Source organism: Hydra vulgaris, chromosome 12, assembly GCF_038396675.1.
Source record: "Hydra vulgaris chromosome 12, alternate assembly HydraT2T_AEP".
Classification (NCBI taxonomy): Eukaryota; Metazoa; Cnidaria; class Hydrozoa; order Anthoathecata; family Hydridae; genus Hydra; species Hydra vulgaris.
This window is the reverse complement of record NC_088931.1, coordinates 22,535,160-22,553,422: the sequence shown is the minus strand read 5'-3', so window position 1 is coordinate 22,553,422 and position 18,263 is coordinate 22,535,160. Positions and strand designations below refer to the sequence as shown.

The 18,263-nt window shown below is 29.9% G+C and overlaps 1 protein-coding gene across 1 annotated transcript in view; it reads left to right on the top strand.

Annotated features, from left to right (window-relative positions):
- The window catches only part of LOC100206380 (uncharacterized), a 98,360-nt gene extending 80,154 nt beyond the window's left edge, over window positions 1-18,206 (top strand). The window contains exons 10-24 of the mRNA XM_065812567.1: window positions 3,215-3,337; window positions 5,909-6,043; window positions 7,157-7,279; window positions 7,371-7,496; window positions 8,097-8,225; window positions 8,426-8,557; window positions 9,100-9,309; window positions 15,621-15,818; window positions 15,902-16,132; window positions 16,216-16,455; window positions 16,597-16,872; window positions 16,959-17,120; window positions 17,350-17,517; window positions 17,616-17,753; window positions 17,958-18,206. Coding sequence (XP_065668639.1) covers window positions 3,215-3,337; window positions 5,909-6,043; window positions 7,157-7,279; window positions 7,371-7,496; window positions 8,097-8,225; window positions 8,426-8,557; window positions 9,100-9,309; window positions 15,621-15,818; window positions 15,902-16,132; window positions 16,216-16,455; window positions 16,597-16,872; window positions 16,959-17,120; window positions 17,350-17,517; window positions 17,616-17,753; window positions 17,958-18,154 — 2,588 coding nt within the window. The 3' untranslated portion in view covers window positions 18,155-18,206. The remainder of the gene's footprint in view (window positions 1-3,214; window positions 3,338-5,908; window positions 6,044-7,156; window positions 7,280-7,370; window positions 7,497-8,096; window positions 8,226-8,425; window positions 8,558-9,099; window positions 9,310-15,620; window positions 15,819-15,901; window positions 16,133-16,215; window positions 16,456-16,596; window positions 16,873-16,958; window positions 17,121-17,349; window positions 17,518-17,615; window positions 17,754-17,957) is intronic.
- The last annotated feature ends 57 nt before the right edge of the window (window positions 18,207-18,263 follow it).

Sequence of the window (18,263 nt, the reverse complement as noted above, 5' to 3'; positions counted from 1 at the left end):
TTTCTAGTATATAATAATTCCAATTACTACAGCTTCTGTATTAATTGAATTTAAAGTTATTTTTTTCTAAAACTTATTTACTGCTTGTGGTTCAGACAACATTTTTAGCGTAGTTTTACAGATGTATTTTTAAATAGTTTTATAATTGCTTATTAAAAATCGTGTTTTCATGCCAGCTGGAAAATGGCAGCTGACTTATTAACTGTTATAACAGGAAGGTTTTATCGTGCATATGATAGAGGCAACTAAGCAATGACTATTGCTCTTAACATATCAGAAGCTTTTGATAAAGTCTGGCATGCTGGTTTTTTTCAAATGCTTTCTTCATATGGTGTAACTGTGAAAGTATTTGAGATTGTTAAATCATTTATTTCTAACAACAGTATAAAAGTTGTCCTTGAAAGCCAATGCTCTTCGTCATTTTATGTAACTTCTGTGGTATCATAAGGTTTCACTCTTGGTCCATTTCTTTACTTCCTATTCCATCATCGACCTCCACAAATCTCTTATTTGTTCCTGTATGGAATACTGTTGTCATATTTGAGCTGGTTCTCCTAATGATGCTCTTTCCTCTTTAGACAATGTCCAAAAAGATATTGCAAATGTAGTTGGATCTGCTTTAGCTGCCAAGCTAGGCCAGGGACATGCTGACTCCAAAAAACCTATGCTGGATTTTTTTGAAAAGCTCAATTATGTGAAGTATACCATATTTTTAATATATAAGCCCCAATAATGCATAATTGCTACACTTGGATCCCCACCACCTCCTTGTTAGTACCGTGCTCAACTTGTTTCTCCTTGCAGTGGTCTTGTTCCTCAACTGTAGTGGCCTTCTCGGCCTTGGGGAGGTGATTAAACATTAAAAAAAAAATTTATAATGGCATGTAACTACATTTTTTTTTTCTTTCAACATCTTCTCTTCCAATAAGGCTGCAAGCAACCACTATTAGAGTTGGAAGTTACTGGAAGAGAAAAGATGAAGTTGAGAGATGAAGAATGAACAAAATAATGATTGACAGACGACTTAAAAGATTGCAAATTATATGAATCAGGAAAGCAAGATGAAGAAAGCAAATTTCAAAGAACTGATGTTCGAGGAAAAAAACTAGACAAATAAGAATTTTTGGAGCACTTAGGAACAGTCACAGAAAAAACATGAGATGGCACAAGAGACATTAGCTCTTTAGAGCAGTGCCCATTATAGTATTTGTAAAAAAGAGAAAGAGAAGCAGCACTACGACAATGTGATAATGGTAAGGTGGGCTGCAAGAGCAGGTCCAACTATGTTTAGAATGTGTTTTTGCACCTTGTCTAAAAGGAAAAGGGCATCATTAGAAGATCCGCCCCAGATATGGCAACAGTATTCCATAGAAGGCCGGATTTGAGTTTTATAGAGATAGAGTTTTATAGAGATAGAATCCGGAGTAAGAAAGTGTTGAGCATGATAAAGAGATGCAACCTTAGTAGATGGTAATTTTGCAATGGATTTGATATATGGTTTCCAAGAAAGATCGGAAGTAAAAGTTAATCCTAGAAGATGAAGGGTAGATGACTCATCAAGTACATTACCGTTCATAAATATAGGAAGATCTAAATTATTGCGATAAAGATTGGCTGAAAAAAAGTTGGGTTTTATTTAAATTAAAGTTCAACAGCCACTGTGAGACCCATGCTGTAGCAGAAGCGAGATCCTTTTCAATTTTAAATGCTCCCTCCAAGCAATCAAAGAGTGTTGGCTTCTTATCAAGACAAGAATAAATGGTAGTATCATCAGCGAACAATGCCACCACTACAGACCAGTATGTCAAATTTTATCAAAAACTTTAGAAATGTCAAAAGCAATAGCTTTAACTTCTCCACCTCTATCTAATGCACGATAAAATCTACCAGTTATTACTGTTAGCAGATCAGCTGTTGAACAAGAAGATCAAAATTCATATGGTGTAAACCAATAAGTGTTAGATTGCGTTATAAAAAGAACTAATTTCTATTAGCATTTGACTTTATTTCTTAAAAATATAACAATGATAGATCAAATGAAGGTCAAATGTTTAGGAGAATGTAGAATAATCAATGGATAGTTTTTGATAATGTAAAAAAATTAATTGATAATTTGTATTGTGCTACGGTTAATTATAAAAGTAACATTGAATGTTGACAAATACTCCTATAGTGTAAGTAACTGAATAGTAGATAACCAGGCATTATAAATACTTTATTGAAATTACAATCAATATATACTAAGTTTAATTTGTAATAAAAATTTACCGCTTTTTAGACTTATAACTAAAATTTGAGTGTTTAACTTTTATTTAAAAAACATGCGCATTACTTTAAGATAAAATTAAAAAAACAAAACAATTTAAATTTTGAGGTATTAAAAGGTATATACAAAACATTTAAAAGCATAAATCAAATTCCTTTTTTTTTTTCTTTTTAACTCATTTAAAATAATTTTTGTGCTTTTAAAACAGTTTTTTTAATAACTTTTTATGTGGTAACTTGAAATTTCGATTAAAAAAACAAAACTTTTATTAGTGAACTTCTTCTTTTTTAAGGGAACGTTAACATTAACTATTCAAATTTTTTTTATTTTAAAATTAATTGAAGGTAATGATAAAAAAAATATTTTATTTTGAGGATAAAATTGTAAAACTTTTTAGAGCCTATATCTTGTTCCATCAATCAAAACTCAATCATTCAGCAAAGCATACTTTTACTGTATCCGTCCCTTCATTCTTACAAATTTTTACTTATCTAGTTTTTTTCTTTACTTTGAAATTTTATGTTTTTCCAACTCATACATTTTATAGTTTTCAAGTTTTCAACTGTTTTTTTGTGCTTAAACAATATTCTTTGTTTTTAACAAAGAATATTGTTTTGTCTTTTGTCAACTGCTTTCTTGCACTTAAACAATATTCTTTGTTTTCTGGTAACACCAAATTTAAATAGCGATTGCTAGCAGCCTTGGTGGGAGTAAATTAGTTATATAAAAAAAACAACCTGTTTATATTATTTTATATTAATATTTATATTATATTTATATTAATATTTTTATACTATTCATTTTTCACAATAATAAAATTATTAATTAGTTAATTTATAAATTTATGGATAAATTTTAAATATTTTAGTTATATTAATAATTTTATAATATTTTGTGTTGGAATAATTTGTTGTATACTTTATTATTATTTCTATTTTTTGTTTCTAGATATAAATGAATGCTTAACCAATAATGGAAGATGTCAAGGAAACTGTATAAATACTATTGGTTCATTTTTTTGTACCTGTGGACCAGGCTTTACACTTGCTAATGACAAAAGAAAGTGTGATGGTATTTTTAAATTTTTATTTGAATTTAGCAAAAAATTATTTTTATTTACCTACGACTAATAGAAATATTCTAAACTTATGTGGAAAAATAAAAATGAAAACATTTTGTAAGCATCATATAAGTGCACTGATTTCAGCAACAAAAACAACAGTTCAAAACTTTAATTAAATATTTACAATCTTATAAACCTAGCCTTTACCAACTGTTCTATAAACCAGTTTTAGCTTTACAATCAGCATCTACTGGCATTAAAATATGTCTTGATTATAAGCTGGCTTGATTAGCATTTATATATATATATATATATATTTGTATTTCTTTCTTTTTCAGTTCTAGAAATAGTTTCTTTTATAAATTTTGGTTGACATGGTAAAATATTGGTAGCATTAGGATTGGGTAAATTATAAATGTTCTAATGAATTGAAGTTCTGAAATTTTTTTTTTGCAACTATTTTGACCAGAATTTAAATTAACTTACAAAGGTTTAAACTTAAAATTTTATTTACAATATATATTTTTTTTAACTATTTAAGAATTATACTTTACATTACAATTTGAGCCAAAATCAGACACATGCTGAGTATACTTGTCTTGTTGAGTCAAAGTTCTGAGTTGTACTTATACATACTTGCCAATCAGTTGAGTCAAAATTTTGAGTTGTACTTATATATATACTTGCCTATCAGTTGAGTCAAATTTCTGAGTTGTACTTATATAAGGGTCATATGGAGTTCATTAGGTTCGTGCATTGGGTTTATGAATCAGAACTTTTTAACATTTTTTACAACAACTTTTATACTATTCTGAATAATTGTGTCATTTGACTAAACAAATGACATAAGTATCAATGACACAATGACACAAAAGACAATGACACAAGTTTTTTTTATACTTTAAAGATAATGAGCTTCACAAATTGAAAGTTTGAATTACACTTCAGTTATGTTTAATTTACAGCCTCTAGACATCTGTTTTAGTAAACTCTTAAAAGGTCAACGCAAAATGAAGAATATAGTACATCTCTAATAAAAGATTTTCAGAAATGTGACATTTAGTTTGATGCTGCATCCTTTAATCTCTGAGTGAATATTAAATGTATGTTTTCAAGTTGTTTAAATATTATTCATAAGTAATACTGCTCATAATGAAACACTTGCTTCAGTTTTTGTCATGACTCATTTATTCAATATAATTTGAAGCAAATGACTCATTCATTCATTCAATATATTTTGAAGCATATAAGGCTAAATGTGTATTTTTTTTTGTAATGAAAGTTAAAATAAAAAACCATTGTGAAAGTTTGTTGAAAATAAATTCAGATAAATAAAAACACTGGAAACATCCAAATGAATTGTATTTTCGGAATAATTAAGATAAAAATGATGTTTATAATTGTAAAGTAATAAGTATGTTTACAATTCTGATTATATTTAAATTAAAATTTTTTTTTTTGGAAAAAAAAATCAAGTTTTTTTTGAAAGCAAAAGCATTTTCTCAAAACAGATTTTTTTAAGATGTATACTTTGTATAGGATAATTTTATAATAAATTTGATACTTGATTATTAAATTATTAGGATAGTGTTGTTAACTACATTAATACACATCCATTGTTGGTCATTAAAGCAAATTTTTTTAAATTTTCTTGTGATCCCATTTTTGCATAACTTTATCAAATTTAATCTCAAAATTCATTAAAGCTGATGTTTGATGCTGATGTAAAGTTGTAAAGTTGTAGACATTTTAAAAAAAAATATGGAGTGCAAAAACATGGATACGATACCAGCACTATCATAAAGAAGCAAACTATGACATCAGTTAAGAGTTATTTCCACTTTCAATTTGTAATGAGAAGTTGGCAATGGAAAAAGTTTGTTTGATCATTTGGTTCAGTTAAATTAGGTTATCAAGAGAGATAACAATACAGTAAATACAGAATCTAAATTAGAAAATATTGTCAGCAATACACTGAAACTTTTTACAAATTCAACAAAATTAATGATAGGATAGCTGGATTCTTTTTTTCCAAAGTTCGTAACAAGGGACTTTTATAAAAACTGTTGTTATATTTAATTTCGTATAAAACAATGTTAAGTTTTCTAATTAGCATCCTAAGACATAAAAAAATTGTAATCTTCAAATAATGGTGATATTAACTTATAACTAATTTATATTAGCTTAAGTAATATTAACTTGTGAATTAATTAATATATTTAATATATATAATATATTCACTGATCATTGATAGCTTTTACTATAAATTAGTCATTTTCTATAAATTGCACTCTTTTAGTTAAAGTTTTATTTTAGAAAAAACCTGATTTAACATTTTTTTCACCTATAGTCAAACTTTAGGAATTTCATTTTTTCAGTTAGGGGTTTAAATAAAAAAATTCAATTCATCAACCTTGGTTTTTCAATTAGTTAGGGGTCTAAATAACAAAATAAATTTATTAGCTTTTGTTGATCATTAGGCCTGACTCTAGCTTTGTTTTGTTAAACTCAAAGTTTGACAAAACAAAGATGAAAAATTTTTTTTATTTAAAATGTTAATGAAATAATTTTTTTTAAAGATGTTGATGAATGTAGCAATGGAGAACACAAATGTAATGTGGCAACCACTACTTGCACAAATAAGCCTGGTAGCTATTATTGTAGTTGCAAACCTGGTTATAAAAGATACAACAACAACAACATTTCATGTATTGGTAAGTAGTAATAAAACCAACAAAATTTATAAAGTTTGGTTTTAGTATTTAAAACCTTAAAAGTTATTTTGTTAAGTTTTTTATGTTTCATTTAATCAAAATTTAAGTTTGCGTTTCTTTAATTCAACAAAAAGATTTTTAAAAATTACAAACTAAACTGATTTCTATCCATTAAATAAGTAGGAATTGTTTAAATAAACTGATTACTATTAAATCACAACTGCTTTTGTTTTTTGGAAAAAAGAATTTATGGCATTTGTTAGAACATATTTTTAGGGTTATGTTTTCATGACAATAAAATTAATATATTCTATAAAAAAAACCAAATAAAATATTAGGATGTGCAATCGATTAGGATGTGCAATTAATTAGGATGATACAACTAAATCGTGTTTATAAATATTTTAAATTAAAAAAATAACAATTTTATAATAGTATGGTTATATAGCAAAATACACAAAAATAAATAAAGTTAGATTTTACAATTAGTGAGAAAAAATTAGATTTTACAGATAATGAGGTTGAATAAAATTTAGAGTATTTTTCTTGAACTAGAGAAGAAGTATACCAATGTTGCATTTTTAATAATAGTTTTTTTTACTTAAATTTATTGAAAATATTATTTTTTTATTTTATTTTTTGATATTATAACACCAACATAAATCCATTATAGCACCAACACAATCCATTTTAACACTAACATAAATCCATTATAACACCAAGACACAATCCCTTATAACCTTAACAAAATCCATTATAATACCAACACAAATCCATTATAAAAACAACTTAATAATAACAATAATTATTATTAATAATAATAATACAGCTCATGTTATAACTTAAAAAAACTGTTTAAATTTTTATCCTTGATCAGAGGTGCATGAAATGATCTGACATCTGATCTTATATATAACACTATAACGATAATAAATGCATTATTTAGGAATAAGCTAATTTAACATGACCTCCTAATGGTCAAATCTCAAACAAGAAAAACTTTTTAAGCTTGAAAGTTTTTATGCCAAGCTCGTATACTTTAAATTCCAATTATTGTTTAACTTTTTATTGGATTTATCAAGATTTATTAGATTATTTTATTTATTTTTTTAGATATAAATGAATGCGTAGATCGTGTTCATATCTGTCAAATAAACTGCACAAATACTATTGGTTCGTATTACTGCTCCTGCCCAGCAGGCTTAAAACTTGCTCAGGATCAAAAAATGTGTGATGGTAATGTTTTAAAATTTTTTATTGAAACTGCTCCTGTTCAATTCCACCTGTGACAATAAATACTAGTTGTAAGCATGTTTTTCTTTTTCAGATATTGCAGAGTGTGATGATAAACAGTTAAATAACTGCGAACACTATTGTCATGAAGCATATGGCAGTTACTATTGTGAGTGCCAGAAAGGTTATTATCTGGATAGTGATAAAAAATCATGCAGAGGTATACACATTTTTTTGATTTTAGGATCTCATTATCATAAATGTATATGTATGTATGTATATATATATATATATATATATATATATATATATATATATATATATATATATATATATATATATATATATATCATATATATATATATATATATATATATATATATATATATATATATATATATATATATATATATATATATATATATATATATATATATATATATATATATACATATATACAGTGCTCAAAGTGGAGAAAAAAAAGGTAACGGGATGGTATTTGATAAATTAAAAAAATACCATCCCGCATAATCATTGTTATATATAGAGATTTATAAAAAGGTGGCGGGATGGTTCATATTTTATAAAAAGGTGACAGGATGGCATCCCGCCTCACTTCGAGCACTCTATACATATATATAAATTTATATATATATAAAATTTTCTTTTAACCAGCATCAATAAAATTTATCAGTTTTTTGTTAATACATAAAAAAAGTTTTATTTGGAACCCCAAAATATCTTGAACAAAAATATTTTAACAAAAAAAACTTTAAAAGTTAGTCAAAGTGTAAACACATATTATAAAATTATTGTTTAGATGACAATGAATGCATTAAAAATAATGGAAAAGGAGAATGTGACCAAATATGTGAAAATACTGTAGGATCATTTAAATGCTCATGTAAAAAAGGATGGCAGTTAATAGATGGCAGTTCAACTTGTCAAGGTAATTGTGATAATGATTTATGGTGATATGTTATTATGCTTATGATAATAGTAGTGATTATGATGGTGATGATGGTAGTGATGATGATGATGATGATGATGATGATGCTAGTGATGATGATAATGATGGTGATGATGATGGTGATGATGATGATCATCATCATAATCATCATCCTTATAATGATCACGACTTTGTTTTAGACTTCAATGAGTGTCTGCACATGAATAATCTATGTAACAATATCTCATCAATCTGTATAAACACTCAAGGTTCTTACCAATGTCAGTGCAAAAGTGGCTATCTTAAAGATGATATTACTGGAGATTGTGTTGGTAATTTATTTAATGTTTTAAAATGTATAAATAGTTATTATGCATGTTTTAATCTTAACCCAATGCAATTATTTTTAAATAATTAAAAAATTTGTAAATTCTCCTAAAACATTTCATCATATTTGTTTCCGTAAATTCAACATATTTTGTGTGTATACGTGTGTATATTTGTGTGAGTTATGCATTTTATAATTAGGAAACACAAACAAGAATTTATATATTCATTTAATTTCATTAATTTAATATTCATGTGCCGTATTCCAAAATGCAAAGAGTCAAGGAGTCATATAAGTTACTGTTGTGACCTCTTCATTGTGTCATCAAAGTCATCTAAATTATTATAAAAGAAACACATTAAACTTAACCAAATAAATAAAGTTTTTAAGATTTTCATTTAATTAGTTTTATAATATTTTATATAAAATTTTCGAAAATAAAAAAAAATTTGAAAAATTATACAAATATTATAAACACTTTATTTTTAAAGTTTTTTTTTTAAATTCATTTATTATTGTTTTATTTAAATAAATTTGAAATTGTAGGAATCTTGTGCAGGCCCTATCCTTTATTGCAAAATGGAAATATTTATCCCAAAAAATGTACTGAGCCTAATGCCATGAGGTACACAGATGAATGCAAATTTGAATGCAACCCTGGTTATGAACTTAATACAAAATCAGCATCTAAAGCATATTGCAGTGCTGATGGAACTTGGGTGTTCAACCAAGATGGTTATGAGCCAAGATGCGAAGGTTTGTGATGATCTAAATTATTAAATTATTTATAAAATCATTGTTCATGAAAAAAACATTTATTTTAATCTCATTTTTTGATAGTTTTGAGTAATGCAAAGCTTAATGAAGTAGTTTTTTTTATAAAGAGAATCCAGCTAAGTTGCATCCTTTTACTGTAGATGTTCATACTCATTCTCTGCTGAATCATAACATTTTCATTTTTAAAAGTCTTTTGTCAACCGCTTTCTTATTCTTTGATTCTTCTCTTTAATTTCTCTTTAATTTCTAATTTAGTAGAAATTAAAGAGAAGAATCAAAGAACAAGAAAGCGGTTGATGAAAAACTTTTAAAAATTAAAATGATATGATTCAGCAGAGAATTAGCATGAACATACACAGTAAAAGGATGCAACTTAGCTGGATTCAAACAAGAGAATGCTTGAGCAGCAACAAGTACTTGTATAAAAGAGATAAAGGTGGAACTTTATGGTGATGGGACAGATGTTCATGCTTAGCGGGTAGAGAAAGACAACAACATTTACAGTGCATTTTATGGACCTTGTCTAAAGAAGGAAGGCTTTATTAGGAGATTCAGCCCAATATGACAGCACCATTTATGCAAAGACAAATAAGAGATATAATTTTTTGTTAACTTTGCAATAAAATGTACATATGGATAATTAAGCGCCAAACCAGTCGATACAACAAAATTGAAAAAAATGAGCTTATATTTAAAAATTTTTTAGTGCACTGGACAGCAATTACTGTTAGTTTGTTTGGTGTAGTGGTTTTTGTTGAAAAATTTTAAGTTTTGGGTCCAATTATCTCATTTCAACATATGTGTTGTATAGACTATGGTTTGGAACTAAGTATATGGTTTCATTGAGAGAACAGTATTAGTAATGATAGACTAAGAAAATGGAGAATAATGGACTCAGTAAGATCCATTTATTTATTATTTATTTGTTTCCATTTATTTTCATTTTGTCAGCAATGTTGCAATAGTTATTAGTACTGAACAATTTCATGACAATTTCACAACGAGTTTCAGTTAAAATTTAAATTTGGATCCTTTTTAATAGCTACCACTGAATTGAGAAAACCTCACCACAAGTCTTAGATGCAAGCCCAAAAAAAAGGTGTCCATGAAATGTTCAAAAGTGCTTCAAGATATTTTTTTTTTTTTTAAACATCTTCGCTTCCAACAAGGCTGCAAGCAGCCACTAATTAAAGTTGAAAGTTACTGTAAGAGAAAAGATGAAGATTGTAGAGCAAGATAACGATTGACGGACGACTTAAAAGATTGCAAATTATATGAATCAGGAAAGCAAGATGAAGGAAGCGAATTCCAAAGAACTGATGTTCGAGGAAAAAAACTAGACGAATAAGAGTTTTTGGAGCACTTAGGAACAGTCACAGAAAAAGGATGACACTTAATTGAATGACGAGTAACAGGAGAATGAATTTTAGTAGATGGCACAAGAGACGCTAGCTCTTTAGAGCAGTGCCCATTATAGTATTTGTAGAAAAGAGAAAGAGAAGCAACATTACGACGATGTGATAATGGTTGGAGGTTGGCTGCAAGAGCAGGTCCAACTATGTTTACAATGCGTTTTTGCACCTTGTCTAAAAGAGAAAGGGCATCATTAGAAGATCCGCTCCAGATATGGCAATATTTATAGAGATAGAGAATAGAATCCAGAGTAAGAAAGTGGCTAGCTTGATAAAGAGATGCAACCTTAGCAGATGCTAATTTTGCAACCGATTTGATATATGGTTTCCAAGAAAGATTGGAAGTAAGAGTTAATCCTAGAAGATGAAGAGTAGGTGACTCATCGAGTACATCACCGTTCATAAATATAGGAAGATCTAAATTATTGCGATAACGATTGGCTGAAAAATATTGAGTTTTATCTGAATTAAAGTTCACCAGCCACTGTGAGCCCCATGCTGTAGCAGAAGTGAGATCCTTTTCAAGCTCAAATGCCCCCTCCAAGCAATCAGAGGGTGTTGGTTTCTTATCACGACAAGAATAAATGGTAGTATCATCAGCAAACAATGCCACCTTAGATGTGAGAATATCTGGAAGATCGTTAATGTAAATTAAAAAGAGTATAGGGCCAAGGATAGAACCTTGAGGAACCCCTGAAGTTACAGAATAAGAAGAAGAGTGTTGTCCATCGAGGACAACTTTTATGCTACGATTGGAAAGGAAGGATTCAATGATCTTAAAGATGTTGCCGGATACACCATAAGAAGAAAGCTTATGGAGAAGACCAGCATGCCAAACTTTATCAAACGCTTTTGAAATGTCAAGAGCGATGGCCTTAACCTCTCCACCTTCATCTAATGCACGATAAAACCTGTCAGTTATTACTGTTAGCAAATCAGCTGTAGAACAAGAAGATCGAAATCCATATTGATGGTCAGAAAGTAAGTTATTAGATTCAAGATGAGAAATTAAGTGTTTGTTAATTAAAGATTCAAAAACCTTGCTTATGATAGGAAGAAGACTTATGGGACGGTAGTTAGACGAATCGGATCGCTCTCCAGAATTTTTAAAGATAGGGATAACAGATGCGGCTTTCTAGCAGGCTGGAAAACAAGACTCTGATAAGCACTTGTTGAATAGTTTTGAGAGTATAGACGACAGCTCCGGAGAACACTTCTGCAAGACAATAACAGGTATGTTGTCTGGGCCACAAGCTGTAGAAGAGTCTAGGCAGGAGATCACTTTAGATACAGATGCTGGAGTGATATGAATGTCAAGCAATGAATCAACCTGTTTGTTGGCAATATCAGGTAGAACGCAATTAGTGGAATCAAGAGATGATATTGATGAAAAGTTTTTAGCAAACAGTTCGGCTTTGTCTTTAGGTGAGGTGAAGTCTGAACCATACAAGAGAGGTGGAATTATAGATTTGCCCTTATTATTGATATTATTAAAGATTCTCCAGAAGTCACGAGAGCCTAATTTTTGAGATGAGATACGAGATTTCATGACCTGAGAATAGCGGGTTTTGGCGTTAGACAAAACCTTTTTACAGTTGTTTCTAGCAGTAATAAACAGACGTCTGTTTTCTGGAGAATTGTTTAGCTGATAAATATGGAAGTATTGGTTTCGATTGGCAATCGCAGCAGCACAGTGTGAGAAAAACCATGGAGGAGAGTGAGGCTTGACCTGGAATCGTCGAGAGGGAATAAAAGATTCCATGCCAGCCTGAATCCACGAAGTTACGTAAGAAGCACATTTGTCGACAGGAAGTTGAAAGATTTCTACCCAAGGGCCATCACGAAGAAAATCACGGAAAGAATCCCAGTCAGCTTTACTGTAGTTGTAAGAGGTTCGATAATAGGGGTATTCAGGTGATGAAGAAGAATGAGATATTAGTTTTAAAGAGACCAAACTGTGATCAGAAGCACCTAAGGGTGAATGTGGAGAAACTGAGCACTGACTAGGATCAGAAACAAGACATAAGTCGAGTAGAGAAGGTAAATGATTAGGGTTGTCAGGAAAGCGAGTTGGAAAGTTGACTATTTGAGTTAGGGATTGAGAAAGGCAAAAGTTGTGGGCTTTAATGCCTGCAGAGTCACTGACACTAGAGCCAAGCCATTCAGAGTGGTGAGCATTAAAGTCACCGACAACAACTATATTAGCTGATGGATAAAGAGAGAGGGCTTGGTCAATATGATCAGAAATAACATCAAAAAGAGTGCAGTCTTGAGATGAAGGAGAGCGATATAGAACAAAGAGAAAGGCAATAGAGTGAAATGGTGCTAAACGAAAGCACATGAAAGAATAGTCTGTGGATTCAAACCTAGTTTCACGACAAACAGGTGAATTCTTATGAATGTAAATGCCCAGGCCAAGCATGTGACTATTGGAGTCTTTACGAATCAGAGGAAGATAACCATCAACACTAAGATCACAAGATGAGACAACCGAACTCAAATTAGTCTCACAAAGAGCAAGTAGGTCTGGTGAACTTTGCAAGAGATAAGACTCAACAGAAGAAAAGTTACTTCGAAGACCACGAATATTAGTGAATGATAGGTTTAGAGAACTTGGTGATGATGATGGTTTTTTGTGTTTTATAGTTTTTGGTACTTTATTCATTTTTAAATTAGATTGAAGAGCTTGACTCAAAGCATAGATAGTACTCAGAACACCGTTTAATAGCCCAAGCAATTGCCTCATTACTACTAATAAACCCTAAGCCGTAACAAAGGGCTCCAAATGTGGCCTTGACAATGCACACCAAAAGTACAAACAGGGACACCATCCATGCGCAACATGGCACTGTTAATACTTTGATATTTTTCAGCTGTTGATGGAATCAGCCTCTCTGAGAGCTACCACAGAGTTCGGGAAACCTGACTACCAGCCAGCCTCAGAATCATAAAACTGAGTTTTAGAGCTGTACCCTCATAAGGAGATAATAGAATGAGTTGCCTTGTCATAAAAACAGTGACACAAGCAAACCCATGCATTGAGTCAAGAAGATCCAGCATTCAACATCCTAAACTGGAAACAATGTATTAAAAATACATCTGCGCCAGCCTAATAGATGAAGAAGGGGTGCAAGGCTGGTCAACAGATAGAATCTGTTTACCCCTTAGGTCTTTGCCTAGGAGGCCTTCTACAAGACAGTAGCTGGGTGCATTTAACATCTGCCCAAGATGAGTATTTTTATCGAGACACCATCTCTAGCCTTTACTCAACCAAGAGCCCCAAGGCAGGGGGTGTTTTAAATCGGAGTAGGCATCTCCTAGCCTTTGCCTAAAAAGGCGTATCCTACAAGGCAGCAGGACATGAAGCAGATTGTACTGGGTTACATGTTACCAGTAGCAGGGTAACCTGATCTGACAACTATATATATATATATAATGGCAGGCTATATAATATATATATAATGGCTATAATATATATATATAATGGCTATAATATATATGGCTATATAATATATATATATATAATGGCTATAATATATATATAATGGCTATAATATATATGGCAGGCTATATAATATATATATATAATGGCTATAATATATATATATAGGCTATAATATATATATATATATATATATATATATATATAATGGCAGGCTTCAGCAAGCATGCCATTTAATCTCCTTAGTTTTATTGCTTTAAAATTAGAATCAGTTTTGATACTGGCATATTTAAATGAGTTGACAAGTTTGATTTATTGCCCACTTAAAACTAAAGATTATATGTTTATACTATATTATAATATATGTTGGGTCTGGAGCTGGAGCCATAGCTATTTGGAGCTTGTGTTCTTACAAGTAGCTTAGTTAGAGCTAAAATATTCCAGACAGAGCTGGCTCTAGAGCCAAGCTAGCTCCCTCTTTTGACAGTTTTTTAATGATATTATATATACAGATTAGTTGTTAAATATTTGATACTTATGTTGACCTTAGGCACGAAGGATTTTCATATTTTAAAAATTATACTATAACTGATGTTTATAAAGTTGTTTTTGTATACATTCAAAAAAGTTTTTGCATTTTTTCAGAAATTAATTTTGATTAAATTATTTTTTGTTTTATGTCATGTGGTTCATATTTCTGCATATGATGCAGCAATATGAACCACATAAATGATGCAGCAATATGAACCACATGAATGAAACATTAGACAATAGGGATAATTACACTTAACAAAAATTCAGGTGATAAAAACAAAGTTTAAAAGCAGAAGCAGAAAAAATTAAAAAAAAAAAAATATAATAGAAGGTCAAGAAATAAGAAATACAGCTAAATTATCTACTTCATTTAGTATTAGGTGTATCTAAGGTGGAGATGAGTTTGAAAAAAAGCTTCATAAAAAAAAAAAAAAAGGAGAAGTGTGACCAATATTAATTTATATGTATATATTATTATACTATATGGATATAGTAATATACTTTAAATTAAGTAATGAATTTATTGTAAAGTTTTGTTTTCAGATTAAAAGGCATCCATAAAGTATGTATGCAGTAAAAAACTGCTTTCAATAACCCCCTCCTCCCCCTTCTAATGTACACATTATTTATTACAACCCCCTTCCCCAACGCATCAAAGTTAATTCAACATTTATGTTACATACCATAATATTGATTTTTTAGATAAAGAACAAGAGATACTCATTGAGTTTAACACAAAACTCTCTCTCCTTCTCTCATCCTTGTATGTATTTGTAAATTTTGAGTAACTCTCTATTTCCCCCTCCCCCAATCCTCCATCCATACCTGCATACATACTTTATAGAAGACCTCTTACAAGTTAAACTAAACTATGCTATTATTTGTTTTTTAAACGAGTTTAGGTGTTCGTTGCAATAGCTTGTTAGCAGTTGCTAATGGTGATATTGTTCCTTCTACATGCCTAATAAATGGTGCAAGCTTTAACGAATCTTGCACTTTGTATTGTAAAGGTGGCTATGATCTTATTGGGCCTAATAAAGCTGTTTGTCAAGAAGATAGGATGTTTTCACATTTATTACATGAATCAAAATGTGTTGAACGTACGTTACTAATATTTATTTACTTGTATATTATTTGCTATGGTTATAACATACAATAAAGCTTATAATGATATAATTCCTAGGAAAAAAACTTGTGTGTCCACATGATGTAAGTTTAGTTCTCCCCCTTGGTAAAAGTGAAATGGCTATTCCCTTAGTTATTTTTGAAGATCTAATGAAGTATGATGGCGTAGTCTCAAATCCTCCAGGTGTTTTGAATGGAACATATATGTTTAAATCTAGAAGATTATCATACTTGATCTCTTTGGTTGACAAGTACAAAGAGTCGTGTAATTTTTATGTCACTGTTGAAGGTATATTTTTTGAATATTTCAAAATGTTTGAACCTTGTGAAGACTTAAAAGTTTTTAAATGATTAAATGCTTTGCTTATATAGATCGTGAACCACCAACTGTCACTAATTGCCCAGTTGACAAAGTCTTTGTTTCTATAATTGGAGAGCAGGGTATAGTCAATTGGCCAGAACCTGTGTTTGTAGATAATGTTGGCGTTAAAAAAGTTATCAATAATTTGAAAAATAATGCATATCTTGCACAGCAGGTTTACTTTGTGTTTTACGAAGCCGTTGATGATAATGGCAACGAAGCATCTTGCAGATTTTTTGTCCATGTTCGAGGTTAACCTTATTTAGCTTTTAAAATTGCTTATTTTTACATTTTTTATTTGACTTTTAAAAAATTTTTTATCTCATTATTTATTAAAAAATTTCTGATAAATAATAAATATTTTGTTTAGTTTTACTATTTTTTTTTTGCAGCTAAATACTGCTCCAAAAATTCAATTCCTGGGGGTGAAGGAGCCATTCAAAATTGGTTTTCTTCCAGTTTGTCACAAGCAACAGTACTTCTGCAGTGTCCTGTTGGCTTTATTTTTAGTGATATTGTTGCAGCAACACCGATTTTCTTTTGTAACCAAGGAGAATGGATGAATCGTCAAGTGCCTGATTGCGTCAAAAAGACTAATCCTACCAATGGAAGTTGTACTTTTGGAGAAATTCAACTTATAAATCCAACTAACAAGCAAATTATGTGTGGTTAGAAGCGGTTTTATTTGTTTATATGTTCGATTGTTTTAAGGTGGGGATTATATTTATTTTGTTATTTATTTTATGACTTGTAGGGCTGTGTCCAAAAGGAACAGAAGGTGGAAAGGTTCCAGGGACGTGTCAAAAGTGCTTGATCGGTTACTATCAAGATATAGAAGGTTCTCTTGCATGTAAAAAATGTCCGGACGGTCATTTAACCAGAACTGATGGTCAGAAATCTATAAATAATTGTGAAGGTTGGTTTCAGCTTGTTGCTGTGAATAATTTGATTCAGTTAAAGTTTTAAAAAAAGTTTAAGCCCCGTTTTCAAAATTAAAAACTGTCTGTATTATCTCATAATTTAGTTCATTTTTTTAAATTACATTTCATGGAAAACTTTAACAGTCTTTTTTTATCTTAAAAACGTAAATTTTATGATTTTAAAAAAATTATTTGTTTGCATTTAAAAAAATTTGTTTATTTAAGTGCAATGTACTGCTGGACAATATTCTCTAACTGGCTTTAATGGCACCGATGAATGTAAACGTTGCCCAAGTGGTTCTTATCAAGAACTTTTCGGTCAAATTGCATGCAAGATATGTCATCAAAGTGGGACATCTGAGAACGGTTCAGTCACGGAAGATCAGTGTAGATGTAATGTATTTCTTAAAAGCTTTCGCGTTTGTTTACTGCTCTTCTTTGCTTTTATTTGGCTTTTCGTTTTTTCAAAACTTGAATGAAAATTGTTTTAGTGCCGGCACGTGTATCGAAAATTGTTCCTGACAGCGAGTTCATTTTAGTATCAGCTGGTGATAACATTACTGTTGACTGTTACGCTACTGGCAGTCCTGCTCCATATTTGAAGTTTGTGAAAGAAAAATCTTTTCAAGGTTGTTTTTTTTGTGATTTGAAACTTTTTTTATTCCAAAGCAAAATTAAAATGATCGAAATAATTTTTTAAGTTTATTGTTCATTTTTTTTTTTAATTGGTATTGAAAATAATTTACTTATGCAAGACGGCCCTTAACTTACTTATGCAAGACGGCCTTTAATTTAAAAGAGAAAAAGTTCTTATAAAGTTTATTTTTAAATAGATGCAGACAAGACTAAAAGTGTTATGAAACTGGAATCACTTGCTACCGGAAACCGGTATATTACAGGGCTAAGAGTTACAATAAGTAATGCAAAGGAAGCTGATAGTGGAACATATGTATGTTTATCTGATAACAGGTTAACAAACACAGGAGCAATTGATAAAAGAAATATTTTTGTTGAAGTGTTAAATTATTGATGTAGTTTTGAATAATTTTAATAATCAATTCAGTTATCCAATCAAACTTAAATATTCTTTTTCTTTTTTGTCTTTGAAATTTTTTATTTTGTTTTATGCATTTGTGTGT